Genomic DNA, 19,728 nt, shown 5'->3' with positions numbered 1-19,728 from the left:
TATCTCCAATTTTCAACTTAACTAAAAAATTTTCTAAACCTCTGTTGTAGTTTGAATAAGAATGGTTCCTGTAGGCTTATATGTTGGAAAGCTTGGTCTCCAGTTGGTGAAACTGTTTAGGAAGAATTTGGGGGTATAGCGTGTTAAAGGTGGTGTGCCACTAGAGGTGAGTTTTGAGATTTCAAAATACCCCCTGCACAATTGTGTTAGCTCTTTCTAGCTCATATTTATAGATCAAGAGGTGAGCTCTCAGCTACCTCTCCAGGATGATGTCTGCCTGCCTGCTGCCATGCTCCCCAACATGATATGAGGGTCATAGGCTCTAACCCACTGTTAATATGAACTCCAAATTAAATACTTTTGCCTATAAGTTTCCAAGATCATGATGCTTTGTCACAGTGCACATGCCTGAAAACTAGGGCATCCTGAAGCAGAGGAGGAGTGGAAACATATATGGCAGTCTAACTGTATCATTCCATACAAGTTATCTCTAGAATCCAGAACCAACCTGCAGTTTCATATGCTATTACAAGCAACTGTCCCCATTTACAAGGATAAGGACAGAAAAGGGCTTAGCATTCAAAAGACACTGATCCCTGAAGAAAACTTCTACTTAATTTGCTAGTAGTAGTTGTTGCTTTGCTCCAGAGAATTAACAGAACAAAATACAGTGACCTGTTGACAGCAGGGCTTTGAAGTCAACACTTTCTGAGAGCACTCTCTCTTCTGATCCTACTAAAATCACCAGTTCCACCAAATCCTCCTGGAAAGTGTTTGCCCATACCATGTACCTCAGCTTCTCAGAAAGGCCAGAGATTGTGATGAAGATAATTCATCATCCTGTAAAGTTTGTAAGAGTTGGGCAAGCCCCCCCTGAACATATGATGATAGTCTGTCTGTATATTGTGATAGGATATATGTACCCAGAGATGATAAGAAAGGCATGAAAAATTGTTGAAATATTGTAATGTGGTTCATTTACAGATTTCTTTGAATGTGAAATATTCATAAGCAGAATACTATTTGTTTGAAATATACTTGGAGAAGTTGGCCAGATGGTGACGTGGTTGTGGTGATTTGAATAAAAATGGCCCTCAGAAGCTCACATATTTGAATGCTTGGTCACCATCTAGTGGAACTATTTGAAAGGATTAGGAGGTGTGGCTCTGTTGGAAGAAGTGTATCACTTGGGGTGGGTTTTGAGGTCTCAAAAATCACATGCCAAGCACAGAGTTTCTCTCTTCCTGTTGCTTGTGGATATTGATGTAGAATGTTCAGCTACTTCTCTGGCACCATGTCTGTCTGTATGCCACCATGCTCTCCACACTGATGGCAATGGAATAAACCTCTGAAACTGTAAGCAAGCCCCTATTAAATGCTTTCTTTTGTGAACCTTGTCTTGGTCATGGTGTCTTTTCACATCAATAGAACACTATCCAAGAAGTTAGTTCCGGGTTGTGCAGTATTTCTGTGATATGCTTGATCATGCAGCTTATTGGTGGAATATGGACTTTTGGACTTTTAGAAAAGAAATTGAACACTTTAAGCAAAACCTAATGAGCAGTACTAGTAGGATTGTGGAAGACAGCAGTTCTGAGAGCAACGTAGAGTACGATGGCTCAGTACAGTTCAAGAAGTTTCAGAGGAGAAAAATAATAGTAAGTGGTCTAAAAACTGTTTTTGTGATATTTTAGCAAAAATGTGACTGCTGTCTGCCTTTGTCAGAAAACAAACAAACAAACAAGCAAGCAAACAAACAAAAACAAAACAGAACAAAACAAAACAAAACAAAACAAACAAAACAAAAACTGCCTTAGGCTGAATTGAAGAGTTTTGGATTAATAGCATTGGCAGAGGAGATTTCAAGAAAGGCTAGTATTAACCATGTTGAGTGGTTATTAGTCGCCACTCTTAAGCAGATCTGTAATGAAAAGGAGCAAGTTATGCAAGGAAAAACAGAAAATATATAGTTTGAAGAGAAAAGGAGCACCAAGAAGTGTAATAGAGCTACTTTCTGTGCTCTAGGAGATAAAAAGTTTAAAGAAATGCCTAAGGCTAAATGGTGCCTAATGATAAAAAGGAAGTAGGGTCTTCAGGGCAAGACCTTCTCTAACTAAGCTTCCAACTTGTGAAAAGGAATTAAAGAAAATCTTAAGCAGTGATGATGATGAGAAGCAGAAAGCTAATGAAAATGTACTTGAACAAAGGGGCTGAGTTCCAGCCCTAGCAAGCAGCAGAATGTGGCAGAAAGCTTCAGCCATGTGCTTCTGGTTTTAGAATCAAGGGTACAACAAAGGTGATGTGGAATCTCCCCCTGAGGCTTAGGAAAGCTGCTGAGGTCATGAGTGAGATCTGGTGTGTCCCTGCATTGAGGCCTCTTTAGGCACTGTATGAATCTGTGAAGGTGAAGCCTGGCTTGTGTTGGAAATCCTAAGATGTTGGAGATGCCAGAATTGTAGAATACCTGCAGAGGAGAGCTGAGGACTGGTTGTGGAACTAGCCCAAGAGAAAGAAGTGTGTTTCAATCAACAAAGCTGATAGGAGTTGGAGATCTGAAGAGTCCTTTGACTTCAGACATGGAGATGCAAAATATGGAGTTTTCCCTGATGGTTTTCAGTCTTACTTTGGCCCAGTATCTCTTCATTATGCTTCTTTTTGTCCCTTTTGGAATGGTAATATGTATCTTGCACCACTGTATATTGGAAATATGTGGTCTGCTTTTTTATTTTGATTTCACAGGGGTTACAATTAAGAGATTGCATGAATTTCAGAAGAGACTTTGGAATTTTAAACAGTCTTAAGACTCATAGGCTATGAGGACTTTTGAAGTTGAACTGAATGCAGTATTTTTGCATTATGATATGCCGATGGGGGTCAGTGTGGTGGTTTGAATAAGAATGGCCAACATAGTTTCATAGATTTGAATGCTTGATCACCAGGGGGTGAAACTCTTTGAACAGATTAGGAGGTGTGGCCCTGTTTGAGGTAGTATGTTGCTGGAAGTGGGCTTTGAAGTCTCAAAAGCCCATGCCAGGTCCAGAATTTCTTTCTTCCTGCTGCCTGTGGATATGGATGTAGAATATTCAGCTACTTCTCCAGCACCATGTCTGTCTGTATGCTACTGTGCTCCTCACCATGATTATAACATAGTAAGCCTCTGAAACTGTAAATCAGCTCCGCTAAATACTTTCCTTTGTAAGAGTTGTCTTGTTCATGGTGTCTTTTCACAGTAATAGAACATTAGCCCATCCTTTCCCTTCCTGAGCAAATGTTTGAATTTGGAAGGAATGTTACAGTTAAGAGGAACATGCCATACAACAGAGGGCATTATCCTGCCTTCCAACTCTGCTCAAAGTAGGACTACCTCTCTGGATAGTTGAGGCTTCATTTAGCAAAGTGCTCCTGAGGTTAGTTCTCCCTGTAAGTCTTCAGGTGCCAAGCCACAAACTCCTGTTACTTGAAGAGCTAGGTGGGTGCCTCTTGGTATACACCAGAGAAAAGCAAGTTGGAGTTGCTCTTTAGGTTCCACTCAGGCCCCCATCACCTTCTTGTACACCCATTTCACCCTGGCCTTCTTCTGATCCTCATGCCACAAGCCATGATTTAGCAGACAGTACCTCAGCCTTGAGCATTGGTCTTGCTCATCCCCGTAATTGAAACCATCCACAGAGCTGTCATTGTATATCGCTCAGTCTTGTAGGTCTTCAGTTCCTTCAGTGAGGGAAGGGGTGGTTCTCAGTCACAGACCTGGTCTCTTTGGTGACATTAGATGCACAGTGATCAAGGCATTAATACCTATTGAGAATCTGTACAGATCAACATTGTGCTGGCTGACATGAGGCTATACCCAAGTGCCAGGCACAGCAATGTCATATTATGGTACTGCTCAGAGGTTGCTGGGTATGGAGGTGTCATAATATTTTTCCAATGGGAGATCATGGGGCACTCAAGGGAGGCAGCAAGTTGATCCAAGCTCTCACCAAAGTAACAGATGGCTTCATAGACCATGCTTACCACCTGAGAGATCTGAATGGCCAGTGGGAAGGTGGTAATGAGATAGTGTTCTTTGTAGGATCTGTGATTGCGTGGGCATCTGGCACTCCTTGCTTGGACCACTTATACTGCTGTAGCACTCAACCACATACTGTTCCAGGGGGACATCTCCAAACATCTTGAAGGGAAGCTCATCAAGACACAGGATTTTCTTTTCTTCTCTTCTAATTATTTTATTTTTATATGTATGGATATTTTACTTGTATATATATCTGCACATCGTGTGTGTGTGTGTGTGTGTGCACCTGGAGCCATCAGAGGCCAGAAGAAGGTAGCAGAATCTGAAGATCCTAGTGATTTTGAGCCACCATGTGGGTCTTGGGGATCAAATCCAGGTCTTTTGGAAAAACAGCCAGTTACCATAACCACTGAGACATCTCTCTAGCCCCAAGACCTTGGATTTTTTAAGGCAAGATGCACACATTTCATCCTTCTGCTCAGCTGAGTTCAGGAAGTGAACCACTCAGTAGCTTTAGGAAGTTACTGAAACAGACCAGTATACTAGCTCTCTTTCTCCTCAAGAAAATATAACCAGTAAGAAGTGCTGAGAACCATGCTCAAGCAAGCTTAGCTGTCTAGAAGAGGAAGAGATCAGCCAAGCCTCTTAGAGGAGCCTCTGTCTCCTAAAGGAGACTGCCTTAAAGACACTCTCCAAGTTGTGCATTGAGCACCAGGTGTCCAGTGTTCATGAGTTGTCACCCATGCTTACCATGAACTCTGTCATAGACCCTGGGAACTGGGACTTGTCACTCTGTGTTGAGAGCTGACACTTTTGATGTTTGTGATGATTGCCAGAGATTCTTCCTGCAGATCCCATATTCCTGCCAGGTCTAATCACACCCAGAGCTTCAGTCCACTACAACAACAAGAGGGTAGGCTATGCCCAGCCTCTGACTGGTCCCCACCAAAGTAAGAAATATTAAGACAATCAATGGCTCATTCAAAGAAGTGTCTGGGTATAGCTGATGTCAGAGAGATGGCAAATACACAATTCGGGCCAAATAGACCAATGGGGGCTTGAACTGAGCTGCTTTTGAATACACATCTCAGAGAAGGACTCTGCTTTGCTCTGATGAGTGTTAAGGCTGAATAGGTCTGGGGCCTGGCTTCCCAAGAAGTTTACACGCCAATTTGTTTACCAGCTTCCATACAAAGTATCACTGGCACCCACCTCCACTTGCCACAAGCATCTTTCTTGATATTTCTGGTAGGTCCCAATCGGAACACTCCCTTTGTGAACATCTAGGGGGTTCTCACTGCTATTAAGGCTTCTACCTCCACAGCCCAAATCTATGCTTCATCTGGAATTTAAGTCAAGTTTGATCATTCAGTGCCCCAGGAACTCCAGGCTCTTGTAGGTCTCCAGCATCACACCCCTGTACAGACCCCTCTCACCAGCGGCTGATTTCTGCCCTTTCTGCCAGCCCTAGCCCACATTTACAACTTAAGTGACACCAACCCCATTTCCAGATTTTGGGACACCACACATCTTCCCCAGGATCTCCTCATATCAGCATGAAGAAATGAGACAGAGGCTGCAACAGTCTTGGTAGGGACAGAACATGGCAGTGATCATAAGATGTCAGGCAAAGTCTAGTAAGTAAATTGTCTTACTTTCTAGATGATTTATTTTTAATCGTGTGAGTTTGTGAGTGTTTTACTTTTAAGTATACAAATATATTTATGAACTATCCCTTTCTAAGTAGTACTTGAGTGTGTCTGAAAGGTCATTTTCAGAGTTGATTTTCCTTAAGATATTTTCTTACAGCCATCACATTGGTTTCTACCTAAGAGAATAAATGGGTTTGAGGGTTTTTTAAAAATATAATTTTAACCAATAATAAAATAGTTTACAGCTTTGCCAATTGTCCAGCTAGTGATCACAGTCACAAAGCCCACACATCTGAAGAAACAAGGATGCTGTGTAAACCAAGGTACCGTCTGCTTCACACTTCATCCTTCTCCAGTTACATCTAACAAACAAATCCATACAAAGACTTCCTTAGGTCTAAGCTTCAAACTGCCTTGAACTCATTCTGCTTTTAATCAGTTATTCAATACATTAAAAAATAATGCAAGGACAAAATCAGATTATGGCTAGGCTAGATGGACAAGATTGCCGGGTACAAATTTTGCCATAACAAAGTACTCTTATACACTGATGGCAATATTGATTACAGGACTATAGAAATAGCCACTAAAAATAATGGTTTTCACTTTAAGGACATTATAACTTAATCAGATTAATGGGATAGTTATTGAGCCCAATTAAAAGGGACTGCAACTACCTCAAACTTTGCTCTGATCTGGTTGACACAGCTCTTACTGGGCCACTTCACAGCTACTGCACGTTAGCCTTACAAACAATCTCAGCCTAAGTAAGAAGAATGAAATTCGATTCCTTTGTTTTTATAACAGACAGATATAAATCAAGCTGCCACTGGCCCATATGTTATCATATCTAACAGCATAGTGAGATGCCTGGAAATATTTTAATCTCAACTAAGTGTGACTTTGAGGACAAAGGCATCTGTGGGATTAGTAACATTTCAGTGAAAGACAGTGTCTGTCAGTGTAGAGTTTGAGTTACACAGAACCAAAGTTCCTATTAGTTTTTTTTTTTTTAAGACAGTGGAGGAGATATAGAAGCCAGAGAAAAAAGACAAATAGCATGCCCCATATTAAACAAAATGAACAGAAATTGTACATTTTCTCCTGCAAGATACCACCAATACAGTAATTATAAGTAATTTTGGTTCTCACTTATACTTGCTACATTTTCTACCCTAGATGCACACCCTTGTAGTGCCCTCTACACCCCAAGCATACTCTCCACACGGGTGAGCTGTCTCACTTGAAAAACAAGGGGCCAAATGCCTTCTATCCTAATATAATTGTGGTTTTATTTGCTTTTTCTCTGAAGAAATAAGTGACAAAATCGTAAACATCAGAGGATGGGAAACAGACCAGGAAAGTAAAGCCACCCTTTACCTGGATACTCCATCATAGCCCTATTCAAATAGCTTTCCCAAGAAACCAGGTCTACCTTCATGAATGTGGATGCTTGGCTTACATGGAGAAAAATTAATAGCCTTCTGTTAACATACCATAACCTGCAACAGAGCAAGATAAATACAATTACTCCAACACAGGGTGTTTTTAGGAATGTATTATAATAAAATATTATATATGGTGCTATCTGCCTCTATGATTTTCAGAGTCCTCAGTCATTTAAGCCAAAATCCAACACTCCTAGTCTCATCTTCCACAAGAGCACTTTAAAATTTGCACAAGTTCCTTCCAGTTCAGAATGTTTTCCAAGTTCTTGGGTCTAAAAATCTCTTCATTGACTCAACCAGATGTTTAGGGTCATTACTGATCAGAGTCTCAAAGATGTCAGGTGTAGTTCAGGGGTCAGAACCAGACAGACAGAAAGTAACTATGCACTCAGTCAGGAGAGCTCACGGTAACACCAAATAAGTGGTGGTCAGTCCTATTCTAGACATCTGGTGCCATCCACAAATCGATAGTTGAGAATTTACTATATTTTAAAAGACTTCCACTTTAAGAAAATTGCATTTTACTCCTTTTCTTTACACTGAAAAGTTGTCCTTTTAAGTTCAAAGATAACAAAACGTTCAGATTATTAAATCTCATCTAGTTGGGATCATTTTTACTCTCTCAATCTTCTATGTATGCATCTAAGTGGAAGGCATAGCTTTCCTATCCAAGGTGCTGAGACAAGTGTTACTTTACAATAACAGAAACCAGTCAACTGACTAGCCTGCACCTAAAGAGAAGCTTAAAGGCCTAAATAATGAATAACACTATAAATATTAAAGCCAAAAGATTAAAATTCTAGAAAGAATTAATATGAATTAAAATTATATGTATTTCTTCATAAATACCTGCCTACTTAGGGGGTGAAAGTATACTTTCAGGAAGTGTAACTGTGGCCATTCAGATATAAAAATAATTAACTAAGAATCAAGGTACAGAAGAGCACCCAAGCCCATCCATTTCAGAGCATGTCACCTTACCATAGATTGATCAAAGTACACTGTTTTATAATGAAGAATGAAGAAATACACCAAGTCTGGAACATCGGAGTTTTAATATTCTTTTTATTCAAAGACGAACGATTAATTGTTTAAATAATGACAGTTTAATCACAGATCCAGTAATGTTGGTAATGAAGAAACAGCCATATTTTGTACACAGAATAAAGGTAGCTATATAAAGTTGTAGAAAAGGGGTATTGGGTAAAGTTTTTATTGTTTTTTTTTTTGTTTTTTGTTGTTGTTGTTTTTTAGAAACAGGCTCTCACTATGTAGCCATGGCTGTCCTGGAACTCACTCTGTAGACCAGGCTGGCCTTGAACTCACAGAGATCTACCTATCTCTGCCCCCTGAAAGCCTCAGTTAAATATGTGCTCTACTGCACCCATCAAGTAAAGCTTGAATAACTTTCCATAGCATTAGTTCAAGAAATATTGTACTTGGACAAATGACTTATAATAAAATAGGCCTGAACTTTTATTTAACTCAATATAGAAGATAACTTTACTTAACCGTCTGAGAGTCCACAACAAAAACTTTGCCCACAGATACTACTGGGATGGAACATTTCTCCCCCAGGGATTCTCAGATGTTCTTTCAAAGCAGTTTTAGGTTTAAAACATTAGGAGCACACGTTCATGCATGCGTGGGGCAGGGGTGGGGATGAAACAAGTGGGAGGGTAAGAGAGAGACAGAGAGACAGAGATAGAGAGAGACAGAGACACAGAGAGATTTATATAAGTTCTTTAAACACCAATGTGTATACTAAATACAGATTTCAAAGCCCTTCCTACAATGGGGGAGTTACTGCTTAACCATTACCGCGGCAAGTCCCCACCATCAATCCCTACAATACTTACATTCAGAGTTTTCCACATCCATAAAGTTCTATGAACATAGAGTAAAAATAGACAGTGTGACCTATAAAGAGAGGGTATCAAGATGCAAGTGTTTCTGACTTTCATGGTTTTTTTTTTCCTGTCATTTGGACTTAGTTTAGATAGGAGACTGACTACTATAAATCAAAGCTCTGCCGGCAGATGGCGCTGTTCTACAAGCGCCACCATTTGCTCCTGTGCCCTTACAGAGGTTATACCAAGTCTCTGAAAAACTCCTTTGAGTGTACTCTAGATTTCAACATAGGAAGCAGCTACGGTAAAATTATAGATAGATAGATAGATAGATAGATAGATAGATAGATAGATAGATAGATAGATAGATAGATAGATAGATAGATAGGTAGGTAGGTAGATGATAGATTTATCTTTTTTGGTTTGTTTTAATTTTAATTTATACGGAAAACACTACAAGGGAAAAATTTGCAATTCTCATGCTAAATTGTGTAGCTTTCTAATATACAAATATAATCTACATAAGTGTAGCATAATGATTTTCCAATACTTCTATTATATCTGTAATTTATAACAAGAAACCAGTCCTTCTAATAAGTTTAAGGCCATGAATCTTGCATTTACAAAGGATGTTTTATTGTTCTGCACAGTGTTTGACAATGTAGTCTAAGCTCTTCCCAAATTTACATTGTCTTCAGTCTTCAGAGGGCTGGGCTTATAGGTGTGTGCCATCATGCTTGACTTTAAAAGTACACAAAGTGTATTCAAGGCTATTTCTGACTTTCTCTTCTATTAGATTTGGTGTATCTGGTTTTATGTTGACGTCTTGGATCCACGAGGACTTGAGTTTTGTGCAGTGTCACAGACACGGATCAACTTGCATCCTTTTATATGCAAACATCCAGTTAGACCAGCACTGTTTGTGGAAGATGCTGTCTTTTTCTACTGTATGGTTTTGGCTTCTTTGTCAAAAAGTCAAGTGGCTGTAGGTGTGTAGGTTTATATCTGGGTCTTCAATTCGTTTTCATTGATCAGCCTGTCTGTTTCTATTTATTACTGTTTATTACTGTTTCTTACGGTTGCTCTATAGTACAGCTTGAGGCCAAGGATGGTGAACCCTTCAGAAGTTCTTTTATTGTACAGGATTGTTTTACCTAGCCTGGTTTTTGTTTGTTTGTTTTTCATATGAAGTTAAGAATTGTTCTTTCAAGTTCTGTAAAGAATTATATTGGAATTTTGATGGGCAGGTTTGTTTTTTCTGTCTATAACTGAAAAGTGTGTGTGTGTGTGTGGGGGGGGGAGCTAAAGTGTCCAGTCTTAGTGGAACAGAAACAAAGACAGACCACAGGCATAAGACAAAGAGTCCCAAGAACAGAAGTGTCCTGTGGCAGAGGAAGCAGGATTAGAGACTCAGGAAAAGGAAGGCATTAGGACCTAGCAGAGCTTCCGTCGCCAGTTTCCCTCCCAGGTAGCAGAGTAAGGGACTCTCCTACAGAAAACCTGTCCAAGCATCCCATGACCACCCTGAGGTGGGTCCCCATTCCAACCATCTCCTGGGACTGATGGGATGCCTGATGTCTCAGAGGGTTTACGGAGGGGAAGACACTACTGGGTTACGGCGCAAGCTGCAGCTCCTGCTCTGGTGGCTGCCGCAGAGCCACCGAGCACCCTGTATCTCATGATATCCTGGCTGGGACCTTGTCTTACAGGGTTGGGGCTTGCAAGAGACTGTAAACCCCCACTAGTAGCAGACCGAATAGTCCCCTTTCTCCTTTTAAAGGAGAAATCGTAACCGTTCCCTTGTTCTGAGTAGGATTCAAAACTTCTTTCTTCATGAGAAAGATTTCAGGTCTTAATTGGATCTCTAGTGCCAAAGAAAAGGAAATCAAAGGGCCAAGTTGAAGCCTAGGGGCACAGACGGAGCCGACTTCAGGGGTGATCAGCCACTTTGCTGGTCTCGTAGCCTCTCGGCCAGGGCTGCCTCCTGGTAGGCTACAGCTCTTCTTGTTCCTTGTCCTGCTCGCCCCTCTCATGGTCCGGTTTAGTCAGCTAGCCATGTTCAGCCTGGCCTCTTCCCTCTCTTATAGGTACAATGAAAATTGTCTCTACACTTTAGGAGTAGTATATCTTCCTCTTTTTAGTTCATTTTTCATTCAGAAGAATAATTGGAATATATTGTACAAAAATGTATATTCAATAAGAAAGAAGAAAGGACAAAGAAGTGAAGGGGTTGTGGAATTTTGCTCCGCACTTAAGGATAAGCAGTGAGGCCCAGCGTGTGGCAGAAGAGCCTCCCACATGGAGGCTAGGGAGGTGAAGTCCGGATTGTGTTGGAGACCCCAAGATGGTTTAAAAGATGCCAGAGTCATGTGACACTTGCCCCTTTCCTCCGTTTTGCAAAAGTAGTATTTATCCTGGACCGTTGTTTGTTGCCACACTTTGATTTTTACAGGGAATAACAGTCCAAGAGAATTCTATGAGTCCCAGAAGAGGCTGAACTTCAAACATTGTTGGGACTGTGAAAGACTTTGGGGACTTTGGAAGTTGGACTAAATTCATTTTGTAATATGATATGGCTACAAGTCTATGGGCACCAGAGAGTGGAATATGGTAATTTGAATAAGAATTGCCCTTGTGGGCTCATGTATTTGAATTTTCAGTTTCCAGATGGTGGACAATTTAGGAAGGATTAGGAGGTGTGTTCTTGTTGGAGACAGAATGTCACAGGGGTGGGCTTGACATTTAAAAATCCCATGTTCCCTCACCATGCCTGCCTTTGCTTGCTTCTTTTGAAACCTCATGGAACAAAGGATACATTTTTTTCTGTTTAAGCTGGTTAAGTTGGAATTTTATGTTCCTACGGCTATAATTTTATTAATATATCGTGCATAACACTAACAACCATTTTAACATGTTCATATGCTAATCTTTACCCATGGAGTAAGTCTGTTTCTACATTATCACAAACCTTAAAAGTACAATGGCTCCTGGGATGAATTGAGACTGTCACTATCATACAATATGTAAATTTTAAACAAAAAAAAAGTGTTTCATTGATGGGTTTCAATGCAAATGTATTAGTTTCTTCTTTTATTGTCCTACTAGTCAGGATTCTCTAGAGGGACAGAACTGATAGAATGAATATATAATATAGATACAGATGTAGAGGTATAGATATATTCAGACAGACAGATAGGATTTATTACAGTGACTCGTAGGCTGTGGTCTGGATGGTCTAACAATGGCTGTTTCCTGACTAATAGTCTGAGAATCCAGTAGTTGTTCAACACACAAGCCTGGAAATCTCATTGGGTCTTCAGTATATGTTGAAATTTCAAAGAAGTAGACCTTAACACCAGAGAAGTAATGCCTAGCCACAGCTCTGTGAACCTGTCAGGTTTCTCTGGTTCAGAGCTGAGACTAACTTCTCAGGAATCCTTAAAGAATGTTGACCCAATCAATGCCCTCTTAGGCGATGTTATCTCCCACTAGTCTTCTAAGAAAAGGAGCTTCCCCCACCCCCACACTCCTTTAGATGCAGGCAATGTGTCTTTCTGGCCCCACAACCCTTGACCCTTGATCTGAGACATGCATCCTTCCAGCATCTGGGTCAGGTTTCTCAGTGTAATTGAACCCCAGCATGAGCCAGGGGTCTGTGTTCACAAGTTTTTAGTAGGGATATCAAACTGCATTAATATCACTAAACATTTTAACTTGCTTAAAGAACTCTTGCACGTTCTTAACTTACTTGTTAGTGATCCCTTTCTTTTGGATTCAAACCACTGAAGCAAAAATAAAGAAGGAATATTGAAATACCCCAAAGAGATTATGTATCCTAGGATAAAAGAGTAAAAGTCTATCGGCTTTGGTGTAAATTTATGTAGTTTCTGGCTTCATAAGAAGCCAGAGTGCAGGAGCTAACTGCAGGAAGTCATCAATTTCAGGCAATGGGACTGGGCTGCCATCAAGGACTGTCTGAAAGAATTCTTTGGCTCTCCACTCCACAGGTATTAGAACTAGAAGGAGAGGCCCGACGGGTCAGGGAAGGAGGTGTTTTCTTGCTAGCCTTTCATAGAGAGAAGAAACAAAAATATTAGCCTAGAGTTCACCCATCACCACCTCCTTTCCCCACACTCCAAGATATTGGAGCAGCCCTGGAAGTTCACCAGGGCACTCTCCAAACACCTTGGTTGCTTCTCTTGACAAAGACTGACCTTGTATCCATCCCAGAATGGGTTCCAAACTGATTATATCATGGCGGGGTTGCCTAGAAACAGAGTCTTTTACTTTACTGATTTACAGAATAAAAAAGTCAGGAAAAGAAATGTCTCAGCACCTAGGCAGATTTTAATGAAAGCATAAATATGAATGTACAACACAGCACATAAAAATACACATTCCACCAGGTAGAGAGGGACCTTAAATGGTGCCCTAGTGTTTTTTAAAAAGCCAATATTTGTCTGGTGATGCAGTGGGCTCTCTAATTCCTCAGAACTGGCTTGTTGGGTTGTCATGGGGTGTGTGTGGGAGCTTGGGTCATTAGACAAAGAGAGGAAAGCTGATTGGTTCTTACCACAGAAGCTACCCACAAGAAAGGCCTACCAAGTTCTTCCCAGGGGGAGATAAGACTCACCAAGTCTTTGCCTTGAAAAGAGGAAGATAATCAGGAAGATGGCCATCTTAAATGTTTAAGAGAATAGTCCATGATACTACACAGAGCTTTTCTTTCCTGTCTGTTTGTCTACCAGGAATCTATTCAGCTCCTAGGCTCTCACTATAACTAACCAAGAGGGTACTTACTAGAATTCAAGTTTCCAGGTATCTCATTAGCCACTCAGGTTTAAGTATAAAGGAAGTTCTTGATCTGTGCTTGCAATGAATACTCACATCATGTTTTATTTGTTCATCTGTGAAAATGCTTCCTGAATGTGTGAACGATATTTTCTGGAAAGGAGCTGTCTCTACAATACTGATTAACTGACTACAACAGTGTGTGGAGAGACTGAACTGCTATATGTCCAGGGGCTAATTACCTTATATCAGGCTAGCTTTAGTCTCCAGAATATCCATCCATGTCTTGCCCACCTCTGTTCCAGAAGTAGCATCCTGTGACTAATGGGTAGAACCCTTTTTAAGTCTGTTAACATAACCAACTGCTAGCCTCCACCAGCACAAAAACCAAGAGTGTCATCGGACAGAATCTGAGGCTTTCTTAGTTACTTTTGTTGTTGTGACCAAAGCACCATGACTCAGGCAACTTGTAAAAGGAAGCATTTAACTTGGGGCTTTGCTTACAGTTGCAGAGTAAGAGTCCATGGCCAATGATGGGGTGGGGGTGGGGAGCATGGCAGCAGGCAGACATGGTGATGGAGCAGAATCTGAGAGCTCAATCTGATACACGGGAATTAGGTAGGTAGAGACGAAAAATGGGGGGGGGGAGCTGGTGAGAATGGAAGGGTGTGGGCTTTTGAAATCTTAAAGCTCACCCCAAGTGACACATCTCCTCCAACAAGGCCACAGCTCCTCATCCTTCCTCAAATGTTCTACCAACTGGGGACCAATAATTCAGACACATGAACCTATGAGCCTTTCACACTCAAACCACAGCAAAGGCCAAGGGAAAAGCTTCTCCCATCTTGCTGTAGCCGCCTCTCTGATGCACCCACCAATGTATGTTGAACTTGCCTTGATTTATGACTTCCTATGTTCTGTAAGATTATAAACTTTATAAAGCTGCATCCGTGTTAGAACATAGACTCTGGGGTAACTTAAATCTGTGATCACAGTTACACAAAATGTGCCCCCAAAATATCTTCTATTCCCTTCAAGGTGAGAGCTGTGGGGGTTTTTTTGTTTTGTTTTGTTTTGGTTGTTTGGGTTTTTTTTTTTTTTGCATCAACAAATTACAATTTCTAAACGCGTTCATTCACCTTAACCATCTTAAGCAAGTGCCTCTAAGATAAATAATACTTAGAATAAAACTTATTTAACATTTTAGTGAATGAAACATCTATGGTTACAAACCACACTGAGTTTTTTCACACACAAAATTAAGACAGCAATTTTTTAACACTATAATAAATTGATTGAAATAAAACCCTTCAATCACAGCTTGAAAAAATTCTTTCAATATCCTGTATTCCACTTTATTACCCACAGAAAGTTTCCCTTGCTGTCTAGGAATTTTCAGCATTGATTGAGAACATTCTACTTGATTGCCAAATCCACCATGAAAAGGGATAGCCACAGGACTCGGAACATTGTACAAAACTCAGCAGGGACCAAAATGCCGATAATCAATTTTTTCTTTAGCAGCTCTGTAAAACAAAGAGAAATCAGAAGGAAAAGAAAATTACAGAATTGAGCCACCGTTTCTGGTTAACACGCACTAATTTTTAAATCGCATTGCACTCCTTGCTTTATAATGAGAAGTAACTGAGATGTATTGATGCAGAGAATCTCGCTCTACCCACAAGCAGCTGCAATCCACCACGTATCCACCCTCACACGGCTCCTATCTTGGGATAGTGGATCTTTCCTGGAAGCCCAGCTCAGACTCAGCTTTGGGATCCTCTCAGACCCAACAAAGAAGAGGACTAGAAATCATCCTCGTGGTCCCCTAGAAGCACTGGACATTTTGAGGATTAAGTACACAGAAATGTTTATGGAAGGAAGCATTGGAGAGAGAGAAAAATAAATGTGATGTAGGGTAGGAACACAGCTGAATTAAAGTAAAAAGAATGCATGTACACACTTATTAGCATCCGTTAGGCATTTTTTACACACTCCTTATGCAATGAGAGAATGTGATCAGAATGGTAGGGCAGGGAAGGGGGAGGGGAGTGAACGTGCTCCCAGACTGCCCTGGCCCTCGGGAATATTAGGAAGCTGTCAACAAGCTGAGCAGACAAAGAGGATCACCAGAGACCTCGCTCCTTAGTATTAGATTCAATTGTGATGGGCCTCTGAATTCTATACTGGAGTATTCTGCTCACAAAACAGGGTCGTTACTATTTAGCATCAAAGTTTGGAATTATGTCATCTTGTTTATCACTAGGCTGCTAGCAGTTCGTAATAATTTGTTTAAATTAACCGGGTGATAGGTTTAGCAGGTTTTGCAAGTGTGCAATTAAAAGAAAGGCACAAGTGAGGTTCTATGGCTTTAGTAGTAAGAGTTTACTGTTTATGTATGCTAGCTATGTCTGGGGTATCCGGAGGGCTTTCTATCATGGCCTGCTAGGGAAAGCCAACCTTGGGTCATGAGCGCTTACATCTTTGCGTTGCAGAAAACACACTCGTTGCTGTAAGTGAATCCATTAGTCCCACAGACTGGGTTCCATTCTCTGGTACACTGGTTTGGGAATGTTCTGTACTTGTCGCAATCTGGCTGTCAGACAGAAAGAGACGATTCAAGGTTTATCATATAGTGATCTCTGTGTGTGTGTGTGTGTGTGTGTGTGTGTGTGTGTGTAGGGGGTGGGAAAAAACCCAGCAGAATGGTTCAATATTAAAGTTTAAATTTAAATACAGAGGTACCCAAACACAAATATGTTATACATCTATGTAATCACACTTATTTACTTTGTGTATGTGTGTGTATGTGTGCTCGTGTGTGTGTGTGTGTGTGTGTGTGTGTGTGTGTGTGTCTGTTCACACGAGCACATGTACATGCATGTCACAGCATTCACGTAGGGGTCAGAAGACAACTTTCAGGAGTCTTTCTCCTACAAGGACCCCGGAGATTGAACTCAGGTTGTCAGGCTTGGTGGCAGGCACATTTATCCACTGAGCAATCTTGCCAGTCCAAATATATTGTATGACTGATACGTTTTTTTAAAAAAATAAACCTGATTTTTAAAAGCCAGCTAATCACTTACCCTTTAGTCTCTTGTCCCTCTGAACCACTCATGACAGACACATAACACTCATATATGTGAGCCTTTATATAGATGTGTAAGGTTGTATACAGATGTAAATAATGAGAGTATTAGTGACTTACAGAAATAGGCAACAGTGTGTATTTCCCTTCAGAAAAAGAACCCCCCCCCCACCATCCCCCGAGGATATCAACTGAACACAGCACAACAAGTTAACCATAAGGCTAGGTACAAACCTTCATAGCAAAGCTGTACAAGGAAACTCAGGAGAAGGAAATGATCCCAAGAGCAGATAAGAGAGTCAGAGACACTCCATTCCCACCATTAGGTGTCCCATAAAACACCAAGCTAACAACCATTAATATACACGCAGAGGATCTAGTGAAGACCCCTGTGGGCTCGGTCATGGCCTCTTCAGTCTCTGCGAGCTCTTAGGAGCCCTGCTTAGTTGATTCTGTGGACCCTGTTCTCTTGGTGTCCTCAACGCCTCTGACTCCTATGAAGCTGACAAAGTAATTGGTGTTAACTTACCTGACGTCGAGCTTCTTTGGAAAATGCAAAAGTAGTTCCTGAAACCAGCAAACAGAAGAAGAGTCGAGAATGCAATCAGGGAAGCACAGCCTAGCTACAGTGTGATGTGCTCACAGTACTTAGCAAAAGTCACCTGTGCAAAGTGCTTACTCATGACCTTCAAAGTAAGGAGGTGAAGAAGGAGTAGAATAACGCATTGGCAGAGTGATGTCAAATCTGGAAATGTCCCTTGCTGTCTACTAACTTCTAAAACTCTCCTTTTAAAGATACCACAGTTTGCCTTTATATATGGAATAACATAGAGGAACAGCCTTGTGGCAAAGCCACTTAGTTTGCCTTGCAGAAAAGACATTCAGAAAAATTGACTAGCATTGAATTGGGGTATCTTAGGTCTAATCATCCAGTCCCTTTATTTATTCTGAAATTTGGGATTTGTCGGTGGAAGAATCGATTTTCTCTCTAAGCACAGACCTCGGCTGACAAACCACAAACGATAACGTCAAGGGAGAGCCAGAGCTGGAAGACACTGTATGTGTCTATCTCATACATTGCATTCAGCAACACTGAAGTCCTGCAAAGCGAGATGAGGGTAAGTATCTCTTACCAAAGATTCGTGGGAACAACGTAAAATTCCAGAGTACTATTTTTAAGATATACGTTTTGAGTAACCGGCTTTCTGGGTACACACTGCTGTGCCCTGCTTCTCCTCCTGAGGTAATTCATTTCCTATGCTCCAGTTCTCTAAGACAGAGCATGTGTAAAAGCGAGTCGTTGGGGTAAGTTCTAAGGAACTTAATGCTTTCCATGCTATCGTTTGATGTTTCTGCTCCCAGCTGAACCCTTCATCTAGCTCTGAACTGCAATGGTTGCTTCCAGCATTGTGTGCTTGGGAAGGGGATAGCAGAAAATGTACTCACCATAGTAAAAGGGGACCACCAAGGCCAGGATGAAAGTGATTTTGATCCATAATAGAGAGGAAGACATTGTATCAAGTCTGTGGAGCAATCATTTAAGAGCTTCTATAACACATGTCCAAGTGAAAGTTTCTTACAGACCAAGAAGATACCACATCCTTTCCCCAGATTCCTAGTTAGGGTTCACATTACCCTCCCACTATACTTTTACAAATCTTCAGAATCAATAAGACACAGGCGACAGAGGTCCCGAATCCTCCTGGAGACTTCAAAGGCCTTCACTGTATTTATAAAGAGCTATTTATTTCCCCAGCTGGCTAAGCTAAGTAAGAGACTCGCTGCACTTCAGGAAATGCCCACATTGGAATTTCAGTTCTTCAGAAATAATTCTTTTATAAAGAAGGGAGCTTGAGAAGTTGTTATAGAAACAACTTCTGGACAGTTGCCAGGTGTCTCTGTGCCCCTCTTCGGGAACACTGAAGACAATGGAGAGACACCAACAGCTCTAGACATTGAAAAAGTTTAGCTTGCCTTCTCTTCTCAGTCACTTCCTTTCAGCTGAAGTTCTTATTGCTTTTTCTTTGAGAACCTTGTTCAGAAACAAGATCAAAAGCCCGACACCAGTGGATCAGAGCAGAAGTCTGTGTTCCCCATGGAGGCTGCAAAAGCTCACAAGATCCACCTCACTTGCTCTTAATGATTCTCTCAGTAGAAAGTTAGGAACAAATTGACCTGATTTGCCCAGAGGTAAAGAGAACAAGCAGGTAATTGATACACACACACACACACACACACACACACACATAAACACACACACAGAGCAAGGAGAGGGGGCGGGAGAGAGAGAGAGAGAGAGAGAGAGAGAGAGAGAGAGAGAGAGAGGAGTATTTCAAACTATTGGGTAAGAAAGAACAAAAGAATAAAAAAGAAAAGAAAAACAAATTTAAAGACTTGTGACTCAACAATTTTGCCTCATGGTTTTGTCAGAAAAATTAGACCAAATACTAAAATAAAACTAATATGCATATGCCTAACTTAACAAGAAATTTTTTTAGGTGTTTTGTTTTAAGGTACATACACCAGTGTCACACTAGGACATTTGCAAGCCCATAGCACCAATTTACAGCCAGGAAATTGTGTCTGTTGGACACTTTTTAACCTATGTCCATTTCAACAACCAAAACAGTAAATGTATTGTTTGTGTAAGCATCCTGGGCTGTGGTGTGTATGAATGTCACAAGGAACAGAAGTTTTGAGAACTAGATCTAGTTGCCAATTTGACTGGATAAAGGGATGCCTAGAGTTAGTAAACCATGTTTCAAATTAAGTCTGTGATGAGATTTTGGGAGAACCTTTTACAGGTCAATGAACTAAGCAGTTAAAATTCATCCTCAGTGTAAACTCTATCATCCACCGGGCTAAAGGTCTTGATGGAGCAGAAAAA

The 19,728-nt window shown here is 40.9% G+C and overlaps 2 protein-coding genes and 1 pseudogene across 12 annotated transcripts in view; 1 reads left to right on the top strand and 2 right to left on the bottom strand.

The window, feature by feature from the left end:
* Window positions 1–19,728, top strand: part of Spink13 (serine peptidase inhibitor, Kazal type 13) — a 133,889-nt gene that overhangs the window by 65,167 nt on the left and 48,994 nt on the right. Inside the window, exon 1 of one of the 2 annotated variants that reach the window (XM_030250229.1) lies at window positions 17,159–17,959. The exons of the other annotated variant lie outside the window; for it this stretch is intronic. The gene's annotated coding sequence lies outside the window, so the exon portion shown is untranslated. Of the gene's footprint in view, window positions 1–17,158; window positions 17,960–19,728 lie in introns of those variants that run through there. 2 annotated transcript variants of the gene reach the window in all.
* Gm19159 (predicted gene, 19159) lies at window positions 3,388–4,171 on the bottom strand (annotated as a pseudogene).
* Spink10 (serine peptidase inhibitor, Kazal type 10) overlaps window positions 11,880–19,728 on the bottom strand; it is a 115,469-nt gene continuing 107,620 nt past the window's right edge. For 5 of the 10 annotated variants that reach the window (XM_011246949.3, XM_006526029.4, XM_006526034.4 and 2 more), the window contains 4 exons: window positions 18,288–18,364; window positions 17,371–17,408; window positions 16,234–16,349; window positions 11,880–15,279 (listed from right to left, as the gene is read on the bottom strand). In XM_011246949.3, the coding sequence (XP_011245251.1) occupies window positions 15,234–15,279; window positions 16,234–16,349; window positions 17,371–17,408; window positions 18,288–18,364 (277 nt within the window). In that variant the 3' untranslated portion in view covers window positions 11,880–15,233. The remainder of the gene's footprint in view (window positions 15,280–16,233; window positions 16,350–17,370; window positions 17,409–18,287; window positions 18,365–19,728) is intronic. The other 5 variants (XM_030250514.1, XM_006526036.3, XM_017317926.2 and 2 more) reach the window with 4 other exon arrangements.

Source organism: Mus musculus, chromosome 18 (assembly GCF_000001635.26).
Source record: "Mus musculus strain C57BL/6J chromosome 18, GRCm38.p6 C57BL/6J".
NCBI lineage: Eukaryota > Metazoa > Chordata > Mammalia > Rodentia > Muridae > Mus > Mus musculus.
The sequence above is the reverse complement of the archived record's forward strand: the minus strand, read 5'-3'. Positions and strand labels throughout refer to the sequence as shown.